General features: G+C 38.3%; 1 protein-coding gene across 2 annotated transcripts in view; it reads right to left on the bottom strand.

The window, feature by feature from the left end:
- The window catches only part of FBXL4 (F-box and leucine rich repeat protein 4), an 81,531-nt gene extending 54,504 nt beyond the window's left edge, over positions 1 to 27,027 (bottom strand). The window contains exons 1-4 of one of the 2 annotated variants that reach the window (XM_021693090.2): positions 26,891 to 27,027; positions 12,003 to 12,120; positions 10,764 to 11,347; positions 1,736 to 2,081 (exon numbers count right to left, since the gene is read on the bottom strand). In XM_021693090.2, the coding sequence (XP_021548765.1) occupies positions 1,736 to 2,081; positions 10,764 to 11,275 (858 nt within the window). In that variant the 5' untranslated portion in view covers positions 11,276 to 11,347; positions 12,003 to 12,120; positions 26,891 to 27,027. The remainder of the gene's footprint in view (positions 1 to 1,735; positions 2,082 to 10,763; positions 11,348 to 12,002; positions 12,121 to 26,890) is intronic. The other variant, XM_021693091.2, reaches the window with a different exon arrangement.
- Positions 27,028 to 27,585: the final 558 nt, after the last annotated feature.

Raw genomic sequence — 27,585 nt, 5'->3', positions numbered from 1 at the left:
AAATCTCTCAGTAAACCCACAAGCCCTCTCGGATGCAGGCTGTGCATTGCCAATGCCATGATGTCCCAATCACTGTCATCTCCATGAACGGGGTGCTGTAGAGTTAGGCACCAAGGCTGTTCTGAGCCTCCATCCAGCTTCATCTCTTACAGCCTCTGCTATCCAATCCTCTCCCAGTCACCCTGAAAGACCAGAGTTCCCAAACAGGTCACAGGGTTTTACTTCCTCTCACCTCTGTACATTCTCTTCCTTCTGCCTGAAGTTCCCCTCAGTTAGTCATCTGAATGCTCTGTGTCAGCCTTTTCTCAGGTCTGGATAAAATTCAAAAACTGTTCAAAATATATTTGCTGAATTTAAATCTCTATTTTGTAGTTTTAGGAAATGGGTAAGAATCAAAGAAGTGATTTCGTTTCCTCCTGATGAACTGCTCCCACTGTCGAGAGGACAGATACTCCTTGAAGCCTGGGGAACAACCCTGTCAGGATCATATCCTCCTCTTTCCCCAACTCAACTCTTCCTTTGACTTTCCTCAGTCCTCCCAACCAAGAGCCAGAAGGTCTCATCCAATCTGTGAAGCTTTCTTTCTATAACACAAGACCTGACCTAGATGGCCTGGGTGGGACCCTGGTCCCATGGCTTACTGACTAAATTACGTTGGATCCTTAACTTCATCTTTATGTGCCAACTTGAGCTACTTCACAGGATGTATGACAACATTTTAACTGCAAAATGTTGTACGGGCATTGTGGTGACCATTAGGCCTTCAAGAGGCCATCTTACTGTTCTCTGCAAGTTAAGTTACTTGTGTTATTACAATGAAACCTGAAATACCTACCAAGTTGGAAGGGGATAGTCTAAATTGGCTGAAATTTGTTTATAAATTTTTCTTGAAAAGATTTGGTTATATTATTTTTAACCACACATAGCAGTGGTCAGCAAGGGGCAAAAATGCCTGGTGGTGTGCTTTTGGCACCTGATGCCTGGGAGTCAGGGATGCTAAACTGCTACACTGCAGAAATGCCCCTGGAGAGACACACTAAAAACAAGGCTTTAAGCAAAGACACCCTCCACCTGCCTAGACCAAAAATTATAACTAGTCAGCATTATATAAAAGAGAGTTAGTGGAGAAGCATAAAGGACACTTGGAGAAACTATGGGCTTATCAAGTAGATAAGCATCCCTCTCACAGTCTTACTAATACTCTAATGCAAGACAAAAGTGGTAAGATTACTTAACATAATTTTGTCTTGTTTTTTCAGAATCGAAATACAGTCAACCCTTGAACAACAGCAAGGGTTAAGGGCATCATCCCCCTCCACAGTTGAAAATCCATGTATAACTTCTGACTCCCCAAAAAGTCAACTATTAAGAGCCTACTGTTGACTTAAGCCTTACAGCTAACAAACAGTCGAGTATCACATTTTGTATATTATATGTACTATGTACTATATTCTTTCAATGACATAAGCTAGAGAAGAGAAAATGTTAAGAAAATCCTAAGGAAAATGCATTTACAGTATTACACTGTAAAAAAAAAAAAAAAATCTATGTATAAGTGGACCCACACAGTTCAAACCCATGTTGTTCAAAGGTTAACTACACATAATACATGAAATTATGTACACTTTACCAATGCTTCTATTTTTCCAATACCTAGCAAAATAAACATTAATACCTAAACATTTAAAAATTATAGTGTTATGTCCAATACTGCTACTGATTATCTTTGTCTTACCTCATAAGGCAGTTTATCAAAATATCCATTATTTGGCCCTTCCCTGAGGGCAGTACTACTAAACTTTTTGTTAAGACTGTCCATTCCACAACCATCCTTTTCTTCATAGTCATCATCTTCTAGATCATTCATGTCAATAAGTGAAGTCTTGAGAGAAAGCACTGGCTTGTCCTTCGTACCATGTAACACGACTGCATCTAATTCAGTGTAATAATCCAGAAGAGAACTATTTACTTCCAGCCGTATGAGGTTTGTGGGAAAATTTATCTGCTTAATACAAGGTTTAAATTGGCGAGCCTGGGAAGCATTCACCTTCGCCGGTCTCTCTGACCAAAGAATCTCCCATCTGCCAAAGAAAGAGATTTACCTATAATACACTTTAGAATGAGATTTACTGTTACCTTCAGGTTATGGCCCCATGCCCAACATGTTACAGCATGATGCACAAAGGTATTAAATAAGGTGAACAGAATCAAACACAAGTATTATTTCCAGTACATAAATAAATAAATAAATAAATAAATAAACTAAATGTCATAGACCTTGAAATATCTGTACTACTTAAATTATTTTTATAATTTCCTAGAAAGTGCTTTCTGGCACATTTCACATTGGTCAGTTAGAAACTGGCATAGCTAGACCTACATGAGGAACACCATTCGGTTCTACAGAAAAAGGAAACCCAAAGTCAGAATAAGGCGTACAGGATGAATAAAGCTCTGCTGTGTGCATGTCCTAAACCAACTGTGGGAACTACACTGAGCATCTTGTCACACCAGGGTCTCCTTTTCCAACTTTTCCATTTCTGTCACTAGCATCATACAAACTCAAAACTTTCGTTATCTCTGATTTTCTTTTATCTGGCCATTAAGTTTTGTCAAATTTTTCATGAAATTGTCGCTTTTATATGCTCTTCCTCTGGGAATTCCCATTATTCTCCTCTTTTAGTCATCTGTGTATGTTCCATATCTAGCAAGTATCTAACACATACTGGGTAAATAACATTTTCTCCTACTCCTCCAAAATGAACCCCCCCTTTCCAGCCAGATTAATCATTACCTTCCGGATAATAAACTCATTTCCACCTTTGTGTCTTTGCTCACGTTGTCTCCCCACAACAAAATGTCCAACCTGCAATTATATGCCCATCTGTTCTTCAAGGTCCAACTCACCTGCCATCTCTTCATGGAAGTCTCCTTATAAAACTATTTTCCAAAATTATTTAAAGATTCTCCATAACATTGCATCATTAGATACATAATACTCTCACATATGTGTTATAAGTAACCATTTCTAATATTGTTTCCAAATATATCAGAGAAAATTAGAAGCACAGACAAAAAATACTTCAATAAACATCTTTCCATTTCTAATTACTTTAGTTAGAATTTTTTTAATACAGATTTTATGTCAAAAATTAAGTATTTTTAAGTCTCTCAATACATACTACACACTGCTTTCAAAGAAGCTTATGCCAACAGCATATAAGAATGACTACTGAGAGGCACCTGCCTGGGTGGTGTAGTTGGTTAAGCCTACGACTCTTGATTTCAGCTCAGGTCATGATCTCAGGGTCATGAGATTGAGCCCTGTGTCCAGCTTCACCCTCAGCATGGAGTCTGCTTGAGATATTCTCTCTCCCTCTGCCCCTCCCGCACCCCCCCGCAGCAGGCACGCACGCTCTCTCTCTAAAATAACAAATTCATAAATCTTTTTATTTTTTTATTTTATTTTATTTTTTTTTAAAGATTTTATTGACTTATTTGACAGAGAGAGACACAGCGAGAGAGGGAACACAAGCAGGGGGAGTGGGAGAGGGAGAAGCAGGCTTCCCGCTGAACACGGAGCCCGATGCAGGGCTCGATCCCAGGACCCTGGGATCATGACCTGAGCTGAAGGCAGACGCTTAACGACCGAGCCACCCAGGCGCCCCACAAATTCATAAATCTTTTTAAAAAAAAGAATGACTAAAGGTTTATTTATCTTTTAAAAAATTCTGTAATTTCATGGTAAGCCATATCTCCACAGAACATAATTTATAATTCACTGATTACTAATCACACTTAAAATGTTTTCATAAACTTATGAATCGTATGAGGTTTTTTCTAATATATTGTCAGTTCATTTCCTTGGCCCAGTGACCTATTAAGATTTAAGTAAAAACTGATTACAGCAAGGCATTTAGGAAACTGAGATAGACAAAAGAGTGAGGCAAAACTATAGAAGTCATCAACATGCAGGCACCCTAGCGGGCCTTGAGGCCAAGATGGCAGCAAGAAGGGCACAGAGCACCAACTTGGAAGTGTAAGGCAGAAGCTCATGAGGATTATAGTGAACATATCACTAACCATTATAATAGGAACTTGTGCAGTTACTAGACCCTTTATAATCACCTCATATTTGCTACTTTTGCTGATTCTCTCCCAAAAATTCGGAATAAACCCCATCAAACATAAAGAGCCTATGAGTATTATAACTGGAGACAACACGGAAGTCAGAATGGAGAGATCAGTCCCACTGTCTAACCAACCTTGGGAGACTAGGGAAAAGTTCTAAGGAGTACAGCAAGTTGTGGCAGGTTCAAAGAGTGAAGGAAAGCAGGCTGGGCGTCTTGCTCTTCCTGTAACAAGGCAGGAAAGCCCACCTGGAGTGCCAGGCTAGACCTAAGTACCCCTAGAGCTTAATTGCAAAAATCTTGAGGGTTCCTAACAACAGAATTGATTTGAACACTCTAATGTAAACCTACACAGTTAAACAGAGCTAGCCATACAGGTACAAGGAACTGAAGTATGAGTCATTTAAAACCATGTTGGTGGGAAAATGCATTCCTAATTTTGGACAGTATATTTCCAAGAATCATGAGGCAAATGCTTTTACTGTTTATAAATAGTAAACTCTTACTGTTTGTCGCCACAGTAAAATGACATCAGACGATGTTAGAGGAACCTCTCGTGTCTAGGAAACAGGGACTGCACAGGACCCTGTGAAATAACTGCGTGTACTGGGTCACAACACATGTGGTCTAACCCTATCTATTCTATGATTTAGCTTCAGTGAGGAGTTTTTATGAAACTTAACAGAAACTCTGAAAATGTGATGTAGAAATCACCTCTGCCAGGTCCTTTGCAATAAATAAATACACAACTAACACATGTTCTTCATGTACAGTTTGAACTGCATTATAATGCAAATTACATTATAAATTTACAAACATAAGCTTAAAGAAAAGCTCTCACTAGAGCAGAAATATTCTATTTTAATAAGGTATTAATCCACTAAAGTCCTCCCTACTTACCTTGCAGAATGGACAAAGTCAGACGATGCTTTAAATTGACTTCCTTAACCTTTGTTGTATATTTAAACATATCAGGAGTAACGCTATTTTAGCAACATTTTTGCTTCTTCTATGTAGCATGAATATTATATATTTACTTACAGATATATCTTAAGTTGTAAATATGATGGCATACTTAAAGAAAAACATCAATATCATCAGTTTTTAGAAATATTTTAAAATGTCTAAATATAAAAAACTTTCATGTATTTAAATTAGTCATATTTTACTTTTTCTTGATAACCTAAAAAGTAACAAAAATTATAAAAAGAGAAAAATTATTTTCTAGGTCTGTGGCCATCTGAATTAAATTAACATTAACTATAAGACCAATACAAATTGATCCTGAGGGATCTGCATTAAAGTGAATTTTTATTTACAATTTCCTAATAGAACTAGAATATATTATTTCCAAGTTAGAAAGAGAAAGGTATCTATTTTATCCAACAAGAGAACATGCCAATATTATTTTATTCTGGAAAACTAAAGCCAGAATCTTAAAACCTAGTCAGTGAAAACAAGCAAGCAAATACAAACAAATGTACATGCGCACACACACACACACACACTCCTTTCTGTGAGACAGCTCCAACTCTTTTAATCCTCTTGACCCAGGGCAGTGTTAAGGAGAGTAAACTGCTTTAAGTCATGCCCTCTGTGGTCTGTACATTTATCTGTTTACTATATGTGCTCACACACTGTATATATGTATGGGACAAATCTGACCAACTCCAACGTCCTATGTAAGTATTTTAATCTACAGTATCACATATGAAAAATCAGCTTGGAATTCCATTCTGGCTGTGCTTAGAGCACTTAATTCTGGAATGGTAACCAACAGCATTCTCTTCATCAGCCCACTTATTTCCCTTTCTATTGTACTGAATGCCTACTATGTGTCCAGTTCTTAGAAACAAATCCCTCTCTGTGATGTTGATCTGTTGCTTCTCCGTTGAGAAAGTCTCTCTAGGGCACCCCAGAAGCAACTGGGAAACAGAGAAAGAGAGATGTTCACCAATGGAAACCAGAGAAACAAGTTTTCCAGCATATTTAGGTTGGACCCTGGCACATGGATGCAAAAAGCTTCCCTGTAACCAAAATTTCTCCTGGTTAGTAAGCATATCTAGTAGCCAGCACAAAGAAAGTTCTCTTGCCAACACTGTTCCATTCCATCAGCTGAAAGTAAAGGGATAGAAGAGGAACACCAACAAGAATAAAAGAAAGCTATTTAGATAGTACACCTACTCACTCCCTGCCTCCCAGCCCATCTCTAATTGGAACTAACTAGCATGTGCTTTAACAAAATCATGCTTCTTGGCCTACAAAGTCAGGACCAGACAATGACCAATTTGTGAAACTGTTGCTTAAGCAACTTCCTTTGGCAGCAAATTCTCTCTGTGACAGCCACTGTCTTTCTCCCTTTCTTAACTTCAGTATTATATAAGCGTTTTCACTTTATTTTTTTAAGGACTATTTATTTATTTATTTGACAGAGAGTGAGAGAGAGAGAGGGAACAGAGGGAACACAGCAGGGGGAGCGGGAGAGGGAGAAGCAGGCTTCCACCTGAGCAGGGAGCCCAATGAGGGGCTCAATCCCAGGACCCTGGGATCATGACCTGAGCCGAAGGCAGATGCTTAACGACTAAGCCACCCAGGCGTCCCTAATTGTTTTTAATGCTCAGAAAAATCCACTAAATTTGATCCCCAAATAACTTTATTCCAATCAGTTTCTTTAATATGACCTCAATTTGTCATTTTCTTTCTCCTCTTTTCCTGTCTCTTTTTTCCAATGTGTAACCCTGTGCTAGCCTATCTTCTGACTCTTACACAAGCCTCCATTAACATCTTATCCTCAGGACTGGGACACTGGATACTACCTGTTTTATTTTCTCTGAATCGGGCACTAAGCAAGAAGTAAGAAGACTTTGAGATCTTACAGAACTACCTGTAACCTGTCTACTTCACTTACTGAACAAAAAAAATACAACCAGAAAAAAAGGGGAAAGATTGCTTTTAAATTTTGAATGTTCTGGGACTACAAGTCCATTTCCTGCAGACAAATTCCTGAGCCACTCCAACACACTCTCTTGCTTGCTAACTCTTAAGGTGGGCATAAAACCACGTGCTCAATTAAAATAATAGGCAGTACAGTCCAGGGGTTCCCAAACAACAGCATGTGACGGAGATTTCCATGACTAAATGTGAAAAATAAGGAATGTATTGGTATGTATAAAAATATGCACACATACACATGTAAAATCGCCAGCCATTCTTTATGATTCTGATCATGCCAATTTCCGAGTATAAACTGAGGTTTCTTATATAAAGTGATGGTGATGATAAATGATGTTAGTATTTCATGGGTTTGTCTTTTTAGGTGTACTCATTTAGCAAAGTAAATAATGTGACAACCTGTATCAGTTCTCTAATGTTTATTATCATTATTATTATCTTTCCTAGTTTATGACAGCCAACGTTCCCTACCTGTACTCCACTTAGACCTCCTGGGCAGTTCTGTGGGCCCACTCTCCACACCTCCCAGCTTTGCTGCTAAGGGCTTCCCCTTGCAGCCTTCTTCAGAGAACTACTTGGGCTCCTAGAGCCTCTTCATCCAGAGGGTAGCATGTGCCTGGAAGATTTCCATTCCCCTTCCCACTCCCCTCACCCACAGTCCAAGACAGACGGGTGCAGGAGCATAAGAGCTCGGCTCCCTGACAACTTTTCCTCCAGGCTGACTGCGACTTCTTAGGAAAGTGCATCCTTGCCTGACTTCTTCCCTTCCCCACAGTGCTCTCTCCACTCTCTTAGTGCTTCCTCCAGGAGCCCTTCCATTGCGAATCATCTGCGTAACAAGTCTTCTCAAGGTCTGCTTCTGGGACACTGGATCCAAGAGCCTGTGATTCCCAAAGTCTGGAAACCACTAGTCTAGATCTTGAGAATGGCACTTCCATGCCTGTGGCCCTTCGCTAGCTTATTCTCCACACTTTTTCACTTCTTTAAACACCAAGACCTCACCTCATGACTTCACCTTTGCAACGTGCTGTTCTCTCTCCACCTTCCCCATCCAAACTAAAGCTTCACTCAACTTTTGGGTCTCAGTGAAGTCACTTCCTCAGGGAAGACCTCTCTGAGCCCCAAAGACTAGGTTTGCCCTCCACCACTACACGTTCCCTATGATCTCACGTTCTTCTTCCAGGCTGGCCTATAAAACACTCAAAGAACAAGAGCCATGTTCGTCTGGTTCTTTGTTTTGTTCCCAGCAGTGAACTGGCAGAGAGGGTGTTCAATGTTTCTGACTGTTTAAAGAAATTCACCAAAATGTTAACAGTTACTGAATCTGGGGAGAGTTATGAGGGGTTTTTTTTTCCTGTGTATTTTCTTTCTTGATATAACAAGTTTTTTTAAACAATGAAACATCTACTGATTTCATAATCAGTAAAATTTAAAAGGTCCTTTTATATCCCGCAATAATATACATTGGTTGGATCCTTTTTCTCTTAAAATTTAATGGTATTTTCTGTGGAATAAAGCTAAAAGTCAGTTAAGGAAATTAGAGATACAATTGTAAATAAAGTTGCCACTTTAATCACAACCATATACTACAACTCTCAGCTAGGAACCCAAGAGCATGATTTATATTCAAAATCAGTTATGCACACATTATGGTTTAGATTAAAGACATTACATGTTTCATAGATCTCATTCCCAAATTTATCTAGCTTTTTAGGGAAAAAGTACATAACTTTGTAGGAAAGAGACAAAGAATGACAGAATCCAATAAAAACAATTCTCACATAAAGAAAGGATCCTGCCCAAGGTACTTTTTCTCTCAGAAAAAAATTAAACAAAACAAATCTGTATATTAAAGGATGCTGGTTCTCTGTTTTATAAAAAGTAGATTCATTAATAATATTATTCACGATGAATTATCAAGGTCATTCTGAAAAGAACAAACAAAGATCATCCCAGCAGGCTCCAGCTTGAGCTGAGCTGTACTCTGCATTTGTTTCCTGACACTGGGGAGCTGTTTTGAGGGTACAAGGGCTCTCAAGGAAGCAGTGTGTCAGGTGGTTAAGTGATCCTTGTCCCCACTCCTCCTCCAGTGGCAGCTGGGGACTGACAGTTTAATAGGTGCCCAAAAACTGCTCTGGGGTTAGAATAAGCTCAAAAGGGCAGGGCTTTTTGTCTACTTGGTTCATTGTTTACTGCTGTATCCCTGGTATCCAAATCAATGCTTAGCACATGGAAGACACACATATATTTAATGAATGAATTAGCAAAGTGATAGAAAGATCACTGATATCAACAAGTAATAGAAAAATGAGAAAATAATATGATTAGATAGTTCAAGGAGAAGGAAACCTAAATGGCTCTTAAACATGAAAGCATATACAACCTCAGAGACAATAAAAGTATTTTAACTTAAGGTTTACATGAGATAACATTTTCACCTACCAAAATGACAAAAATATTAAAATTTATTAACACACTCTGTAGCTCACATGAGGCTTGGACAAAACATGTATGCATATACAATGCTAGCAGGAATATAAATAAGCAGAGCCTCTTTGAAGAGAAATTTGGCACTATCTATCAAAACTGCAAATGCATAGACCCCTTGGCCTGGCAATTCTTTGGGGATCTTAACCCACAGACATACTTGCACTATATGTAAAATGATTTATGACAAGGTTATTCATTGCATTAATGTTCATAATAGCAAAAGCATGGAAAAACTAAGTACCCATCAAAAGGTGATTGGTCAATAAGTTGGAATACATATACACTGTGCATTACTTACAACCACAGAAAAGAATGAGGAACCTCTCTTTGCACTTATATGAAAAGATAACAGTTATATACTACTAAATGAAACAAGGTATAGGGCAATGTGAATAGTATGCTTATTTTTTGTGTATAAAGAAAATAAAAATGTATTTGTATTTGTTTATATCTGCATAAAGAAACTGAAAAGAAATAAATAAGTGGATAAAAGTGATTTCTTTGAAGATGGGTGGGTCTTAGGCACATGGAGAACAGAGTACATGCAAGACTGCATTATGTACTTTTTAGATTATTGAACTATGTGAATACATTACCAGGTCAATAATTGTATTTTTTAAAAAACAGGAGGCTGAACTACAAAAAGAGAGAGAGAGGCAGAGGCACTACTATGCAAATTGATGTAAGTAAACAGGCTTTTAGAAAGAATGCACGAATTTCTCAAAGCAACATTTGTTTTTAAAAGAATATGCTTGTTACAAAGACATTCCCCTAACATTAAAGCTAATTCCCTAAGTACCCCTCCTAAAGTATCACTATAGATCTACTTTGAGTTACTCACTGTGTGTTAAAGCAGTAACATGATGCTTGTTTGAAAATATGTTACAGGCCATATTTCCTACTAACTTCTCAGATTGGCCCACATCCCAATTAACTGAAATCACCTTTTTTGTTTATAGTAACTTGTGATGCATAAATCTCATGATCTATGAATATTACAGTGTAAGTGTTACATGTATAAAGAATGTATTACAGCTTTAAATATGTGATTTTTCTTTCCCTATCAGAAAACTAAAGAAAATTTTAAAAATCCAATTTGTTCAAATTACTTAGAATAAGAAAAGACATCCAATATTAAAACAAACATAACCTTTCAGCCATATAATTTGGTCATTAAAAAATGAGTCTTACCTTACTTCAGCTGGTGGAATTGGTGAATAGGGATTTGCAGAACAAGCCAGAATTCTAATGACTGCTCCAGGATGATAGGTTTCCAGAACATGAACGGCTGTTGGATACACCTGTTGTTCAAAAGTAAGTTCCACGTAGTCTTGGCTTTGAAAATTAGGCGGTGTCCTCTTGAATGGCAAGGAAGCGCTAGGACACTGATCCCACCATGTTCCATAAGTTCGAAATACAGCTGTCTGAGTGAAGTCACCAGAACTTGGAAATACATTTGGTACACCTGCCAAATTCCACATGGTATAGGACATACTATTTTCACTTCCATAATGGGAACTGAAATCCACTACTTCTTTGGCATACTGGACCACCTCTGCGTTGAGAGGGGAAGTCCGGCTGTTTGATTCTATAGTTCTACGGCTGTTCATCATTTCTCCTCTTGTAGCTGTCCTGGCTCGGCGCCGAAGGCATATATAATAAAACATGGTCAGAACTGTTAACATGGGAAAGACTGGTGACATCTAGGTGTGAATTATGAAGCTTCAAAAGGTCAGGTGTCCTCAGTAAGACGCATGAACTCTTTGAAGGATGTTCTAAAAAAAATGAATGGCTTAGTAAAGTAAAAATAATTCAAATATACAGAAAAATGCATGGATAAGGTAATAATTAGGCTTTTCCCCCAATGTAATTTCCCAGAATGAAACTGAAAAAGCAAAATTCACTGTAAATGTAAATCTCTGGTATAATTTATCGAATGAATTTTTAAGAAACCTATATATTGATAATGTATACAATTTTATGCTATATGGGAAACAAAACTGATATTATAAGGCAATGGAAAGTATATGATCCAAAAAACCCTATTTTATACAAAATTATAACTATCTTTCAAAAAATACTAAAGTCCTTGAACTTCTAAAATGAAAATTATTTAAAATATCTAGCAAACCACTAAAACACTGCTTTAAATCCAAAAGAACTTTAAGGCATTTTATAATTTCACATTTTAACAAATGATTCCCTATTGTTAATTATTACTCACCTCCAAACATGCTAAGTACAGATTTCACGTTATGGGAATATAGTTTTCTGGAGCTGACAGTTAATCCAGACGAACTAAATTAACTGCCTTATACATCACAGATCACCAGACAGTGTTTAATTTATAACTCTTAGCAGTATTTGTTAGGGCAGGCCATGGCTGGCTGGCATCTGGTTTGCTGCCAGATACTCTTAGAAATCACTCACCCCAGAGAGAATGGTCACAGGATACACACAGGAAATGCAAAAGTTGGCATTCATCCATGTGGCCTGAAAACTGCATGCTGATTTCAGGTTCAAATGTTGAAATGTCACATTCTTTTACCTATAAGACAACAGTTTAAGAAGATCTTTTTATTTCCAACTTAGGAAGTCAAATATCTCAAAAAGATTATAGATCATCTTTTAGGTAAACAGACAAACATAAATAGCTACCTATTATGTACAACTTTCAAACTGAACAGGTCACGTATTTCTGAATTTTGTGGACAATTCTAAATAATATAATTTTAAAATTTCAATACAGAATGTAATAAAAATGTAATAATGACCCCTTTCTATATAAACAACACAAACCTATAGCTATGGGTCCAAGTATGTGGGTAGACATATATTATGGGGACCACACGGTATTCTTTATCTCATTTTATTTATTTATTTTTTTAAGATTTTACTTATTTATTTATTTGAGAGAGAGAGAGAGAGAAACAGCATGAGAGGGGATAGGGTCAAAGGGAGAAGCAGGCTCCCCGCTGAGCCGGGAGCCCGATGTGGGACTCGATCCCAGGACTCCGGGATCATGACCTGAGCCGAAGGCGGTCGCTTAACCAACTGAGCCACCCAGGCGCCCTATCTCATTTTATTTTTTAAAAAAATTTCTAAATACAGTTGACACTCAATTTTACATTAGGTTCAGGTGTACAACATAGTGATTTAACATCTCTACACATTATGCTGTGCTCACAAGTGTAGTGACCATGATACTATTACAGTATCATTGACTGTATTCCCTGTGCTGTACCTTTTATTCCCACAACTTATTCATTATATAACTAGAGGCCTGTATTTCTCACTCCTCACCCATTTTGCCTACTCCCCACCCCCCTTTCCTCTGGCAACTATCAGTGTTCTCTGTATTTATAGGTTTGATTCTTTTTGTTTATTCATTTGTTTTGTTTTTTAGATTCCACATATAGTGAAATCATAAGGTATTTGTCTTTCTCTAATTTCAATTAGCATAATGGCTATGGTCCATCCATGTTGTTGCCACACATAGCAAGATCTCATCCTTTTTTATGGCCATATAATATTCCTCTGTGTGTGTGTGTGTGTGTGTGTGTGTGTGTGTGTGTGTGTGTGTTTACATCTTCTTTATCTATTCATCTATACATTTAGGTTGCTTCCATATCTTGGCTACTGTAAATAATGCTGCAAAGAACACAGGGGAGCATATCTTTTTGTGTTAGTGTTTCTGTTTTCCTGGGTAAATACCCAGTAGTGGAATTACTGGATCATACGGTATTTCTATTTTTAATTTTTTGAGGAACCTCCATACTGCTTTCCACAGTGGCTGCACCAATTAGATTCCCACCACCAGTGCACAAGGGTTTCTTTTTCTCCACATCCTCACCAACACTTGTTATTTCTTGTCTTTTTGATTTTAGCCATTCTGACAGGTGTCAGGTGATATCTCATTGTGGTTTTGATTTGCATTTCCCTGATGATTAGTGATGTTGAGCATCTTTTCATGTGTCTATTGGCCATCTGTATGTCTTATTCAGAAAAATGTCAATTCATGTCCTCTGCCCATTTTTTAATCAGACTGTTTCTTGAAGGCAGGATCTAGCCAAAGATCTTCATTTCTCAAAGTACTCAGTACATGGTAGGCACAAAATATTTGACATGTTGACAGAAAGGTGATGAACAAACAAAAAATACTACAAAAGTCCAAAATAATTTAAGATTATATAACAGTATTCTTGTGCCTCTTAATCCCAGTCAGATTCAAACACAGTGAAAGGCTTGACAAAATATAACCAGTAAAACAGTAAATAAAGAACTGAGCTTGAAACAAGCGAGGAAAATCCACAGTTGTGGGAAACAGACAAAAGAGAGCAAGAGCTGAAGCTAATACAACTGCTGGAACCAGGTACAGGCCTTAATCGTTATAAGGGGACTTTCTAATACCCATACAGAGAGGTTATTTCAAGCCAGGTCATATGTGGAAAGATCTTCATAAAGCCAAAAATAAGGAAAGATCATCCTATCTGTTAAAATCAGAAATATGAAAACTCACTGGCTAGGAAGCCTAAGGAGATATGACCTCAATTTGGGTAATGGGGAAAAGTCACCGAGGGAAATCAGAACCCTATTAGGTGTGCATTATGCATACAGCAAGGGCCTAAATTCACACTACTTTCATGAGTTAGAATCTCTACCCCATCCCCAAGCCAAAAAAAATTTAAAAAGATAAAGTAGCTCTGAACTGGTAAACTTTAGAACCTGTTAGGGGCAGATGTGAAACCTCTTTGCAGGGATACTTCCATGACACATGACACAGGACAGACTAAACCCTTACTAAAGATACATCACAGTAAAAACAGACTCCAAGGGAAAATGAACCACAATGAAGGTCAGTCAGTAGGCAGGCTCACTAAATGGAGGAACTTGAACCCCAAGAACAAGAAATAATAGAAAAATCTGAACAAGACATTTTTCTAGGGAAGAGTAATAAAACATGTATTAAAATAACTAAGGTGCTTCTGTAGCACACATTCCTAGTCCTAATGTACCATGAATCAACAACCTCAGGAAATATAACACCAAGTGCTAAAGTACAGGTCATGTTATAAATATGGGAAAATATTCCATTGTATATATATGGACCACATCTTCTTTATCCATTCATCTGTTGAAGGGCATCTCGGCTCTTTCCACAGTTTGGCTATTGCGGACATTGCTGCTATGAACGCTGGGATGCATATGGCCCTTCTTTTCACTACATCTGTTTCTTTGGGGTAAATACCCAGTAGTGCTCAGCCATCAGAAAGGATGAGTACCCAACTTTTACATCAACATGGATGGGACTGGAGGAGATTATGCTCAGTGAAATAAGTCAAGCAGAGAAAGTCAATTATCATATGGTTGCACTTATTTGTGGAACATAAGGAATAGCATGGAGGACATTAGGAGAAGGAAGGGATAAATGAAGGGGGGGGAAATTGGAGGGAGAGATGAACCATGAGAGACTATGGAGTCTGAGAAACAAACTGAGGGTTTTAGAGGGGAGGGGGGGCATTGGTTAGATTATGGGATAATATCAAAAGCAGCAAGAATGTCATATGAGCAATATCATCTTTAAGCTGCGTTAAAGTTAAATTTTACACTGAAGCAACATATGTAAAAGTGAGTTATAAACTGTAAATATATGTATTATATATTCAAACTTCTGCACAGGAGAAGAGAAATGTAAATGGATGCTTTATTTTTCCAACTATGAATAACAGTAATCGTTATTTTTTGTAAGATAAAGCTAAAAATGACAAGTTTATGAAAGAAGGAAAAGCAGTGTACATACAGTACACTGAAAAAGCAAATATATTTACTCTTTTCCAGCAATACTATTCAGAACAATATAATAAAATTAAAACCTGTTTTTGAAAATAAGGCATAGAAATAAAAAAGGAAGTGTGCAACCAATGGTTAACACCCTTTATTAATTATAAACTCCTTTCCAATCAACTAAGATGACACTATAAAAGTGTTTGGGGGGGGGGTGCAGAAGAACATATGGAGAAGAAAGGATAGCTCCCTTTACTTTTCCCTGGGAAATGAAGCTGAAAAAGGGAATAGAGCCATAGTCTCAGGACTCATGTGGCCAGCAACGGCCAATGCTGAAGTCCAAATTGTCCATGTACTGTCTGGACTTTTGCCAAGGCATGGAGGCAATTTGTGATAACCAATGAACATCCCAATGAGCAATGAACCAAATGCAAAAGATACAATAACTCTATTTTATGAGGAGAATGGGATTCAAAGACAAAATGACTTTTCCTACCTGGTGCAAATAAATAAATATTAGTCTGGTACACTAAAGTGGTCCAAAAGGGTGATTATAAAATATACCTTTTGAGAGACATTTTCTCTTCCAGTTCATTCAAAATGCTACTTTAATTTTTAAAACTCTCACAGCATATAAAAATATTATTTTCCATTTAAAAAAAGTCACAATTAGAAATAGGGTCACCGTTATTTTATTAGTTGTTTAATCCAATTACTTATCAACAACGGCTATGAGGGGAGAAATTCTCCACAACACACGGAACTTTTATACTAGCACAATCAAGGAATACAGAACAACAGCCATTTTAACTTCTATCCTGAGACTTTCTTTTTTTTTTTTTTTTTTTTAAAGATTTTATTTATTTATTTGACAGAGAAAGACACAGTGAGAGAGGGAACACAAACGGGGAGTGGGAGAGGGAGAAGCAGACTCCCTGCCGAGCAGGGAGCCCGATGCGGGACTCGATCCCGGGACTCCAGGATCATGACCTGAGCCGAAGGCAGTCGCTTAACCAACTGAGCCACCCAGGCGCCCTATCCTGAGACTTTCATACTCCTTGGGAAACAACTTGCTTTACACAACATGATTTTATTATAATACAACTTTATTTTCAACTACATCTTTCATGTTATAAAATGTTTAACAAAGTTAAATAATACAATTACAGAGAAAGCAATAACAGTGGAAAAGAGAAATTAAGAGGTATAGACAAGGGAGAACATATGTTTTCTACTGAGATTTGAAGTGAGATGGGGAGTCGATGAGGCGGAGAGAAGCAGGATGGCAGGAACCGCAGAGAAGATGGCTCCTGTTCCGGCACCGCAAAGAGGAGAAAGGCAAAGGACTGCCCATAAAATAAACAAAAGGAGGCCATCAAAATGAACTCTAAACAGGACCACGCCAAGGCCAAGTTCACAGTGGGATGAAAGAACCTAGAAACAAGCTTAAAACCCCAAGAGGATTCTCAACTTAAAGTGAAAAGATAGAGGAGAAGCAAAAAGGACAGGCAACAAGGCACAGCCAGATACTGAAGACAAGTCACAACGCAGTCCTGCCGCAGAATGGCCCGCAGACACAAGCCGATGAAGTGATAGGGAAAGACGAGGGTCTAGGCAGCTCCGCGGCATCACACCAAAATGTAACAGTGCATAATGTGGTAAGAAATCAAGATAAAAAGGCCAAACCTGGTAATGTTATCATTTCTGAATCCTGCTGAAACTGATCAAGAGACGCTATTTTGAGGAAGGGACTTTTCTGGACAAGTCTAGAAATCCAGACATCGGTGAATGGAGGAAAATATCAATCAAGAAGAGGGGAATTATATTCGAATTCAGTGCAGCAGCTGCCCCTCACAACCAGCCCTCTTTCCTGGCCTGCCCCCTCTATGCTTCTAGACCACCGCGGGCTCTTCTATCTCCTTCTGCCTGTCTGATAACTTCTCCTTCCCGGGCCTTCTTCCTCTTCATTCTCAAATATATAGAGGTACCATTAAGAGAAGGCCAACTTTTAATAAAATGACACCCAAGAATGTTCCACCTACCTTGGCACATCTTCTCCCCCCGTCCCTTCCATTTCCACACTCCCCACCTTTGCTGTAGAACATCTGCCTCACCCCCAGCCACACTCGCGCTTGCACACCTCAGCATCCTCAAGTCTTCCACTGAGGCTGGGCTGCTCTGGAATGCCCTGTTCTTCCCCACTTGGCAGCCTCTTATTCATCCTTTAAGGTCAGGTACAGACTTGGTCTACCACTCACTTTTTCTCTGCTCTTACATTTTTGTGTGCCATTTCTTACGTGGTGAGATTTTCTTCTACCCCAATAGACTATGAATTCCTCAAGTTCAGAGAATGTGATTTAATCATAACTACACCCTTAGGGCTTAGCACATGCCAAGATATGCTCAATAAGCATTTGTTCTGGTTTTTTTTTTGAAGATGGGCAGAGAAGATGGCGGGACAGAATTAAAATAAACACAGAAATGAAACCAGGGACTCTTCAAGATAAGAACACGAGGACCGAAAAATGAAGCAAAAAAAGTTCCATATCTTGATACAGAGCAAAAGAGGGGAAAAATGGATAATAAAAACCGAAACACAATAGGTAAGAATCAAATGTATGACCTTCTTTGAAGCCATCCAGTAAGGAATAGTATACATATTGAAATTTTACCGTTCAAAGAGAATGTAAAAAAGTAGTAACCTCTGTTAGTACAAAAGCAGCCCCTGAACACATAAAAGAGACTTGACCTTGGCTACAAAGAAACTCTGATTGAAATTAAAGAAAGATCCATGAAAGAGATGATTGGAGAGGTAAAAGGGAACTATTTTCTCAAATACAATGAATTTTTTTAACACTCCAAATCTGTGTTAAGACCATAGAATGATTAAGAAGAACTGAAAAACTATGAGTAGAAAAGAAGTTTTTAGAAAAAGTGATAACCTGGAGCGCCTGGGTGGCTCAGCCGTTAAGCGTCTGCCTTCAGCTCAGGTCATGATCCCAGGGTCTTGGGATCAAGCCCCGCTTCGGGCTCCCTGCTCAGCGGGAAGACTGCTTCTCCCTCTCCCACTCCCCCTGCTTGTGTTCCCTCTCTCGCTGTGTCTCTCTCTGTCAAATAAATAAATAAAATCTTTTAAAAAAATAAAATAAAATAATGTACCAATGTCAGTAAGGAGACTACTGGGGATGGAATATTACTTTACATGCCTCTCTTCCTCTAAGTAAATTCTCCTCCAGTTAAAACACTTTTATTCTGATTACAGTTTTTATTCAACAAGGCTCCAATATAGAATAAACATGTAAAGTTCTTAACTGAGCCAAGTGTATGGACAGGGAACACAGAGCTTCCTAGCTAGCTTCAAAGCTTCTTGAAAATCCAGGCAAATAGAGCAAAAGAAAGCAGGGGAACCACTCAGGAAGAAAAAACCTAAAGGCCGAGGAAAAATCCTGAAAACCAAAAAGACTGAAGAGAGAAAACAAATCTCTCTAGCTACTAAAACCATAAAGGATATTGACTTTACTTTGTTCAAACACTAACTATACATTTTTGTACAGTAAAATAAAGAGCTTTTACCTAATAGAAATATATTGAATTTACACTTAGCCTTCCTAACAAAAATTCAACTACAAGATCATAGGTATGTCACTGCTCACTATTGATGCTAAAAGAGCAATTAACTAAAATGGTATAATATTGTTAAATTAACTTTGGTGTGCAATTTACATTCCAAAAAAAAAAAATGTACTCCATTTTAAGTGTGTAGTTTAATGAGTTTTGACAAAGACATATACCAATGTCACCACCTCCAGAATCTAAATATAGAATACTTCCATCAGCCCAAAAGGTTCATTGCTGCTCCCTCCCCATCACCCATCTACTTCCTGCACCAGATAAAAACTAACCTGCTTCTTATCACTATAAATGAGACTGTTCTTTATTCTACAGTTACACATAAGTGAAATAATATGGACGTATTCTTTTGTGTCTAGCGTATTCTGCACAGCCTATCTTTAGATTTATCCCTGTTGTTATGTGTATCACTAGTTTGTTCCTTTTTATTGCTGAATCATATCCATTATATGGACATATCCACTCACCTGTTGATAAACATTTGGGTTGTTTCTTGTGCCAAAGTGTTTCTAAAATGGCTGCCAACATTTTACATTTCCACCAGCAATATATGAGACTTCTAGTTGTTCCACATCCTCATCAGTAGTCAATGTTGTCAGTCTTGAACCATTCCAGGGGGTGGGTGGTAAATACCTTGTTTTAATTTGCATTTCTCAATCGACTAGTAATGATGTGGAGCATTTTTTCATGTCTTTATTTGCTATTTGTATCTTCTTTAGTGAAATGTCTATTTTACCCATTTTTTTAGAATCAGGTTTTTTTTGTTTTCCTATTATTGAGTTGTAAGAGTTCTTTGTACATTCTAGATATAAGCTTTTTATCAGATATATGTTTTGCAAACATTTTCTACCAGTCTGTGCCGGGCTTTTCATCTATTTGATATCTTTTATTTTTTATTTTTTTTTTAAAGATTTTTTATTTATTTATTTGACAGAGAGAGAGATAGCGAGAGCAGGAACACAAGCAGGGGGAGTGGGAGAGGGAGAAGCAGGCTCCCCGCCAAGCAGGGAGCCTGATGTGGGACTCGATCCCAGGACCCTGGGATCATGACCTGAGCCGAAGGCAGACGCTTAACGACTGAGCCACCCAGGCGCCCCTGATATCTTTTAAAGAGAAAACTTTTCAATTTTTATTAAGTCCAATTTATCATTTTTTTTCCTTTTATGGCATATTTTTGTGTATCCTAGCGAACATTTTACTTAAGAGCAATGTCAAGTATAATTTCAAAAGGGTAAACTCTGGGACAGATAATATTTAATACCTTAAACCTGGGAACAGTTAATTACAGATTAATGAAATTTTAAGATGATACCAAATTGGATGCTGCAAATACTTCCAGTGGGAATGCAAAATGGTATAGCCACTTTGGAAAACTTTGGCAGTTTATTATAAAGCTCAACATACCCTTACCAAACCATCTAGCAATCCTCCTCCTACATTATTTATTCAAGTGCACTGAAAACCTATTTGCAAACAAAAACCTGTACGCAAATGTTTATATATTTATTCATAATCACTCCAACCTGGAAACATGAATGATGTCCTTCAACAGGTGAAACGATAAACAACCACACATCCATACAATGAAATAGTACTTAGTAATAAAACAGAATGAACCACTGATTTAGCAAATAGCACAGATGAATCTTAAAATGATTTTGTAAGGGAAAGAAGCTATACCCAAAAGGCTACATGTTATAGAACTTCATTTATAGAATACTCTGAAAAAAGCAAACTATAGGGAAGGCAAACAGATCAGTGATTGCCAGGAAGTTAGAAGAAAAGACGGGTTGACTCCAATGACTACAACGGGCCCACACAAAGGAATTCCTTGGGTGAAAGGACTGTTCTGTATGCTTTTTGATTTCAGTCTTTGTTTTGGACCAAAACAAAGTCAAGTTGGAGATTTAACATCCTCATATTGGCTTACTTATGGGGGTCCTACTTTATTAGTCTGTTCTTGACCAGCACACTCTGAAAGCTATCTATTAGTTGACATGTCCTGCCCACTCATTTTGTCTAGGACAAAGCCCACTCACAGAGGCCCTTCCATTCACCTGGCTTTAGGGAACTACCCCTCTGGAAAAGAACAGTGACCTTCATGACTTCACAGAGATTCCCAACCAGGAACAAATCAGCCAACACAGATCTGCATTTATATGTAGGAGTAGAATTACCTATCTTAAAGACAAGGAAATAAGTTGGGCAATTAGAGCAAATAGTCTCCAGTAAAAGTTAGTAAACAATAAGGAAGTAGTTTTAAAATCATAATTGTTATCTTTAGTGTGAATTAATAGAGTATAGGATTCACAAAACAAGGAGAAACTTATTTTAAAAAAATTTTAAGGTCTTCGAAATCAAAAACATGGTGGCCAAATTAAAAATTTAAATAAAAAAATGATGAGTAACTTAGAACACAGATACAAGAAACCTAATGCCTATATAAAATGAATGCAAGAGACTGAAGCTGATAGAAATTCAAGGAAATGCTAGAAGATAATGTAATAGTTCAGGAATTCTAAAGAAAAAAACTGACTCAAACTCTTATTCACATAGAAAAACAAAAAACACAATGAAAAATGTTTCTGGACATGCAAATATACTTCCTGTAACTCTTCTTAAAAAAATCTTCAAGAAAATATTCCAGTCAAAAACCAAAGAAAGTAAATATTTTCGAAAGGGAAAGATGTAATATTCAAGTTACTAGTGACCTTACAGTCAAATTTAAATCTTTACAGATACAGTACTGGTGAAGATGAAAAGGATGGTTAGGGGGAAAAAAACACATGTAAAAAAAAAAAAAATCAAATCAATAAAAGCATGTAGGGAAGGCAAGGAGTTACAGCCTCACGTTATTGAATGGAGGTATAAGGGAACAGTTATAGATGATTTTAGAATTTCTGAACTTGTAAGGGAGAGAAAAAAAAGGTAAATATGAATAGATTAAATTATCCTAGTAAAAGATAAAGTCTTTTGCACAAGGGATCTTTGTAATGGAACTGTTCTGTATTTTGACTGTGGTGGTGGTCACAAGATATATATAATATTGCAGAGAATTAAATGCAAACACACACAAGTGCATGTAAAAGTCATGAAATCTGGATAAGGTCTATAAATTGTACCAATGTCAATTTCCTGGGTGTAATACTGTCCTATAGTTATGCAAGATGTTACCACAGGAGGAAACTAGGTGAAGCATACATAGGATTTCTCTATATTATTTCTTATAATTGCATATGAATCTATAATTATCTTTTTTTTTCTGTTCCCAGAGGGAGGAGACGGGCTGAAGGAGAAGGAGAGAGAGAATCTTAAACTGGCTCCACACTCAGCACAGAGCCCAATGCGGGGCTTGATGTCATGACCCTGAGATCAGGACATGAGCCGAAATCCTGAAATCAAGAGTCAAACGCTTAACCAACTGAGCCATCCAGGCGCCCCTCTATAATTATCTTTCTAAAAAAAGTTTAAAAATGCAAAAAAATAAAATTTTGAATTAGGTGGAGGGAAAACTAGAGAGAGAAATAAAAGTCCAGCTATATGATGTTTGATGTTTAAAAGAGGCAAGTAAAGCAAAATGATGTGGAATGACTAAAATTAAACATATGAGCAATAAAGATCTGGTACACACAAAACTGACAGAGATGGCAACAGTAATATCAGACAGTGTTGACTCCAAGGCAAAAATCATTAAACAAGGCAAAAAGGATATTTTATATTTTGTAAGACAAAAATCCAAACAATTACACATAGGATGAATTCAACCAAATTGATAGTCACAGTAGGAAACCAACATATTTTGCTCAGTTTTGAGGGAAAAAATAACATAGTATGATAAATGTAGTAAAAATAACAGGGAAAGGATGGCTTATCAAAAAAAAAATGTTTTAGAAAAATGTCCAGATATTTAGAAAAATAAATTTGGAATATTATCATAGCAACCATTTTTAAATCTAAATTTATGATACAAAATATCCAATTAGGGGAATTTGTACAAAGTATTTTAATAATCTTGGGGTGGAAACTTAGAGGTCATAAAGGAAGAGAATAATAGAACAAAATTTCTGTAAAGCAAAAGTTCCCAGAAAAAGCATTAGAAGAATAGACTATGAAAAAAAAAAATACTATCAAACGGTGTACCAAGTCACTAGTAGCCACAACATGTAAAGAGCTATTACAAACCAATAGGAAAAAGAGAAACACTTCAACAGAAAACTAAGTAGATGATGAACATGTAAGTTACAAAAGAATGCAAATGACCAATAATTTACAGATACTTAACTCCATCGATAAACAAAGAAATGCAAAATTAAAACAGTAAAAACATACCATTTTTCATCCATAAAACTACTAAAATGTTAAAAATGATTGTATCACCTGGATACAATTCTTCACAGGTCTCTCATGTTTCTGAATGTCTTATAAGCCGGAGCACTGATGGCCTTTGTTCCAGACTATCTTTTCAGGAAGGTCTATATAGCAAACATCCATGGTAGATAAAGAGAGGTTTCCCTTTGGAGAAGAGGACACGTTTGTCTATTATCCAGTATAATAAATACAATGCCTCTCTCTAGGACAAAGGTTAAGCAAGTTTACTTGCCGCCCATTACGGAAGATTCAGGTTCCCTAAACTCAGGGTTCCTGTCCTGTAATGTAATCTGTGTGTGCTAGAGTCATCTCTTCATTATCACATCACCCAGCAGAAACGGGTTCAAGGAAGCAGCACAAGAAAATGATGATACTCTGGCTACTGCTGTTGCTGTGCTTTGTCTCTGGCCCTGGAGTCTCATGTCTTTTGCCAGTAATGATGAAACTGTTGGCTGCAAGTAGGGTAAAATCTCAAGACCTGTAACAATCCATGGCAATGATATGGCAGCAGCAGCATTCTTATAAAGTGTATAAATTTACTCTTCCAACACCTTTTGAAGAGCAATATGGCACAATCTATCATAATTTAAAATGTATATAACCTTCGACCCAGCAATTGCTTGTCTAAGCATTTACACCAAGGAAATAAACAAATGTGCTAATATATACATACAAAATGAATAACAGAAATAAATTTCTATTCTGTAACAGAAATAAATTTGAAATAGCTTAAATTTCTATTCTGTAATAGAAATAAATTTGAAATAGCTTAAATATCAACAGGGAATCAGTTAAATAAATTTTCGGTTATTCCTACACTGAAATACCAGAGTCTTTCAAAAGATAATGTTATATGCACTGACATAGAAAGATGTTCATCAATTATTACTAAATGGAATTTACAGAAAATTATATATAGTACACTGACATTTATGAAACAAATGTAGACTTATACACATGTATTTTTTGTGTCTGGAAGGAGAACAAATGATTAATGATGATCTCTGGGAAATGTGGTTATTGAGTAGGTGGGCACACAACACTTTCACTTTCTCCTTTGGCTACTTCTGTATTACTTGACTTTTTTTTTTTTGAAGAATGTATATATTCATTTTATAATCTAATAAAGTTTCTAAGCATCTGTTATGGCAGCACTTGAAAATTCATTATATTTAAGACGTCCAGTTGGGATGGTAAAGTACAAATAGACAAGGGGCTGTCCTGGGTGTCATTTCTATGGGCACTTATCCCTCAGAGCTGCTGAAACCAGGTACAGAAAGTCCTGAGTCATAGCTGGGAAGAGACACACTACACTTACTAATAACACAATCCAAAGTTAAAAGACATGCAGATTTTGAACAGCTGCTTTTCTATGTACAACTCTGAGGAGCAACTCTACGTGGCAAGTTCTGAGGTACCAAGAGAAGGGATTTATTTAGCAATGGTTAATGATTCAACATACCATGAAATAGGTTAACTAAAAAAAATAATAATTTCAAGCACAGACAAGAAATTTTAGAGGGGCAGAGGGAGAGGGAGAGAGAAGATTCAAGCAGACTCTGCACTGAGCGCAGAGCCCAACCTGCAGAGCAGGGGCTCCATCCCAAGACCTTGAGATCATGACCTGAGCCGAAATCAAGAGTTGGATGCTCAACCGACTAAGCCACCTTACCAACCGCTCCCCTGCCCCTCCCTGCTGCTCATACTCTCTCCAAATGAATAAATAAAATCTTTTAAAATAAATAAAAAAAATAGAAGGGAGGGAAGGAAGTCTATTTAACCCCATTAAGTGTCCTCATTACAAAAATATTTAGTGGTCTATGATATGCCAGACACTGTTTGAATCACTAGACATTAAACACATTATAAAGCTAGAGTAAGAAAAGCAGCATGGTATCAGCACAAGAAGCCAGAAATCACTGAACAGCAGTTCAGAAAATGTCTTTAGAATACACAAGAATTAGGACCTTGGATAGAGTATTTGTTATCAGTAGGGAAAAACAGAATCCAACAAATGATGATGGGATCAATGGCTGATAATTTTGAATGGGGGGAAGTGCCTTACTTCCTTCCTCACACTAAAATATACATGAGGTAGGTTAAAGACTTTTGGATGAAGCCTAAGATCATTAAAAGTACTAGAAGAAAACAGGTGGATATATATATATTTACAGTTCACGTGGCAAAAAGTGCAAGAGGACACCAAAGTTAGCTCCATGAAGTTAAGGCAGAATGTTGATCACAGGAAAATTATGATGATGAGGCAGAGACTAAGACAGCAAAGAACAAAGGGGCAGTTTTTGCTAACTGACCATATCTGAAAGTAAAAGACAGCAGTTAACATTTTAAGATGTCATGTACACAGTACTATAATTGCATTACTTGATCACAGCATTTAAAGAAGAAATTAACCATTTTACATTGAGATGTCTGATTTTCAAGTCAGTAACAGAAGAGAAGCGCAGGAAATTGCAGGGTTCAGAAAAAGCCAAAATTTGAGACAGTTTAAAAAGTTGATACTCAAAAAAGAGGTATGAAAAGAAGAATCCAATTCAATGAGCAATTAGAGAGAGCCTACCATAGGGTGATCCACACTGCCACTAGAAGACAAGAACGCTGTCTCTTTCCCCCAAATGAAGAACTGTAGGATGGTTGATGTATTAAGAAAAATCTCCCTTTACTTAACCAACAGGTATAATATGTAGTACAGAACTACAGAGGCATTAAGTGAGCCGTTTAAGGATAAAATGTGCCTGAAACCAAGGACTACACGCCAGGAAGCAGTAACGGCAGCTTGTGTCCTCAAACAAATCGGAACAAGATCACCACACCTGGTGTTGAATCCTCCAGGGCACAACGCCAAACACGGGATCTCGTCAGTGCTACTACTGGACCACAGGTTTATATCACCTTGACTTTCTATTTATTCGTATATTTCAATTAGTGACTGCATCCTGAGGCTATGTGGCAATAAGCATTTGGGAACCATCAAGGCAATCCAAAACCACTGTAAGCATGTTGACAAGGAGGCCAAGTGGCTGGTCACCATCAACACTACACTCTAAGGACACCCCTAAACATAGAAACAAGGTTGCTGCCGGTATCTTGTGGCAGTCCTGAAGACATGGGCCTGGTTAGTCAAAAACCATCCATGCCAGAGGGAAACCGAGGCAACACGCAGAGGAGCAACAAGTATACAGGCGGGCAGGTGGCCGACGCGGGACCTCAGGGTCAGCACCGCCCGCTGATACCGCGGTGTAAACAACCCTGGGCAGGGTGGATGCCGGGACGACGCCTCACGCCGTGCAGACAGAGTGGGGCAGAGAAGCAGCGCCCAAGGCACGTAAGCCGCTTACAGGTGCCCAGCAAGCTCCGCAAGCGCGGCGCAGGCTTCGAGGGGGGGCGACCGGTGGGGGACCTCTGCCCCGCGCCCGCGTTCCCCGAAGCACGGCGCTCAGCCCTGACCCGGCCCCGCCCCAGCGCTGAAGGAGGAAGACGGAGACCCGCAGGAGGAAAAAGTATAGGAAGGGCCGTACCCTGCAGGGTCCGGGAGAGGTGCACGCCGTGGGGTTCACCAGCGACCCAGGCGGCACCGGGAGACGCGGGCGCGGGTGCGGCTCCCAGAGTCCCGCGCTCCGGCACGGCGACGGCGAGGCCGGCCCAGCGCGACCCGGAAGGAAGACGCAAAGACCGCGAGGAGGGGCGGGGCCGAGCCAGAGGGGAGGCGGGGCGCCGTTCCCGCTGGAACCTTACGAGGCGTCTGAACCGCCCCCTCCTAGGCCGAGGGGAGGAGATTCCTACAGACTTCCCAGCCCGAGTCGTGCCCTATAAATCGCCCAGTTACTACCCAGCAGGCAGGGGTTGAAATCCACTGCGGGAGTAATCCGTTCCTCGCACCAGCCTGCCATCTGTAGTGTAGTCCTGCTAGGGCTTTTGCAGTCCAGAGTTGGTGGGTCAGGTAATGCATAGGGATTATGGGTGGTAAGGTCTTCAGAGCTGAAATGGAAAATAAATTATAGGTGCTCTAGAGGCATAATTCACCAAGTTTGCAATCTCTTCTGCCCCACATACAAATCCGTCCTGCAAGCTCATTTCCCTCACATGTGGAACCCGTGACCATGATCTCTCAGGAACGAGATGGTCTCACGTCTCCCTTGCTCACTTTTATTTATTTTCAGTAGATACAATATAAACTTTTTAAAGTTTGCATTATACTGATCTCGTTACAAGA

The sequence above is a fragment of the Neomonachus schauinslandi genome, chromosome 8, assembly GCF_002201575.2.
Source record: "Neomonachus schauinslandi chromosome 8, ASM220157v2, whole genome shotgun sequence".
NCBI classification, from domain to species: Eukaryota; Metazoa; Chordata; class Mammalia; order Carnivora; family Phocidae; genus Neomonachus; species Neomonachus schauinslandi.
Note: the sequence above shows the minus strand (reverse complement) of the source record. Positions and strands in the feature narration are given on the sequence as shown.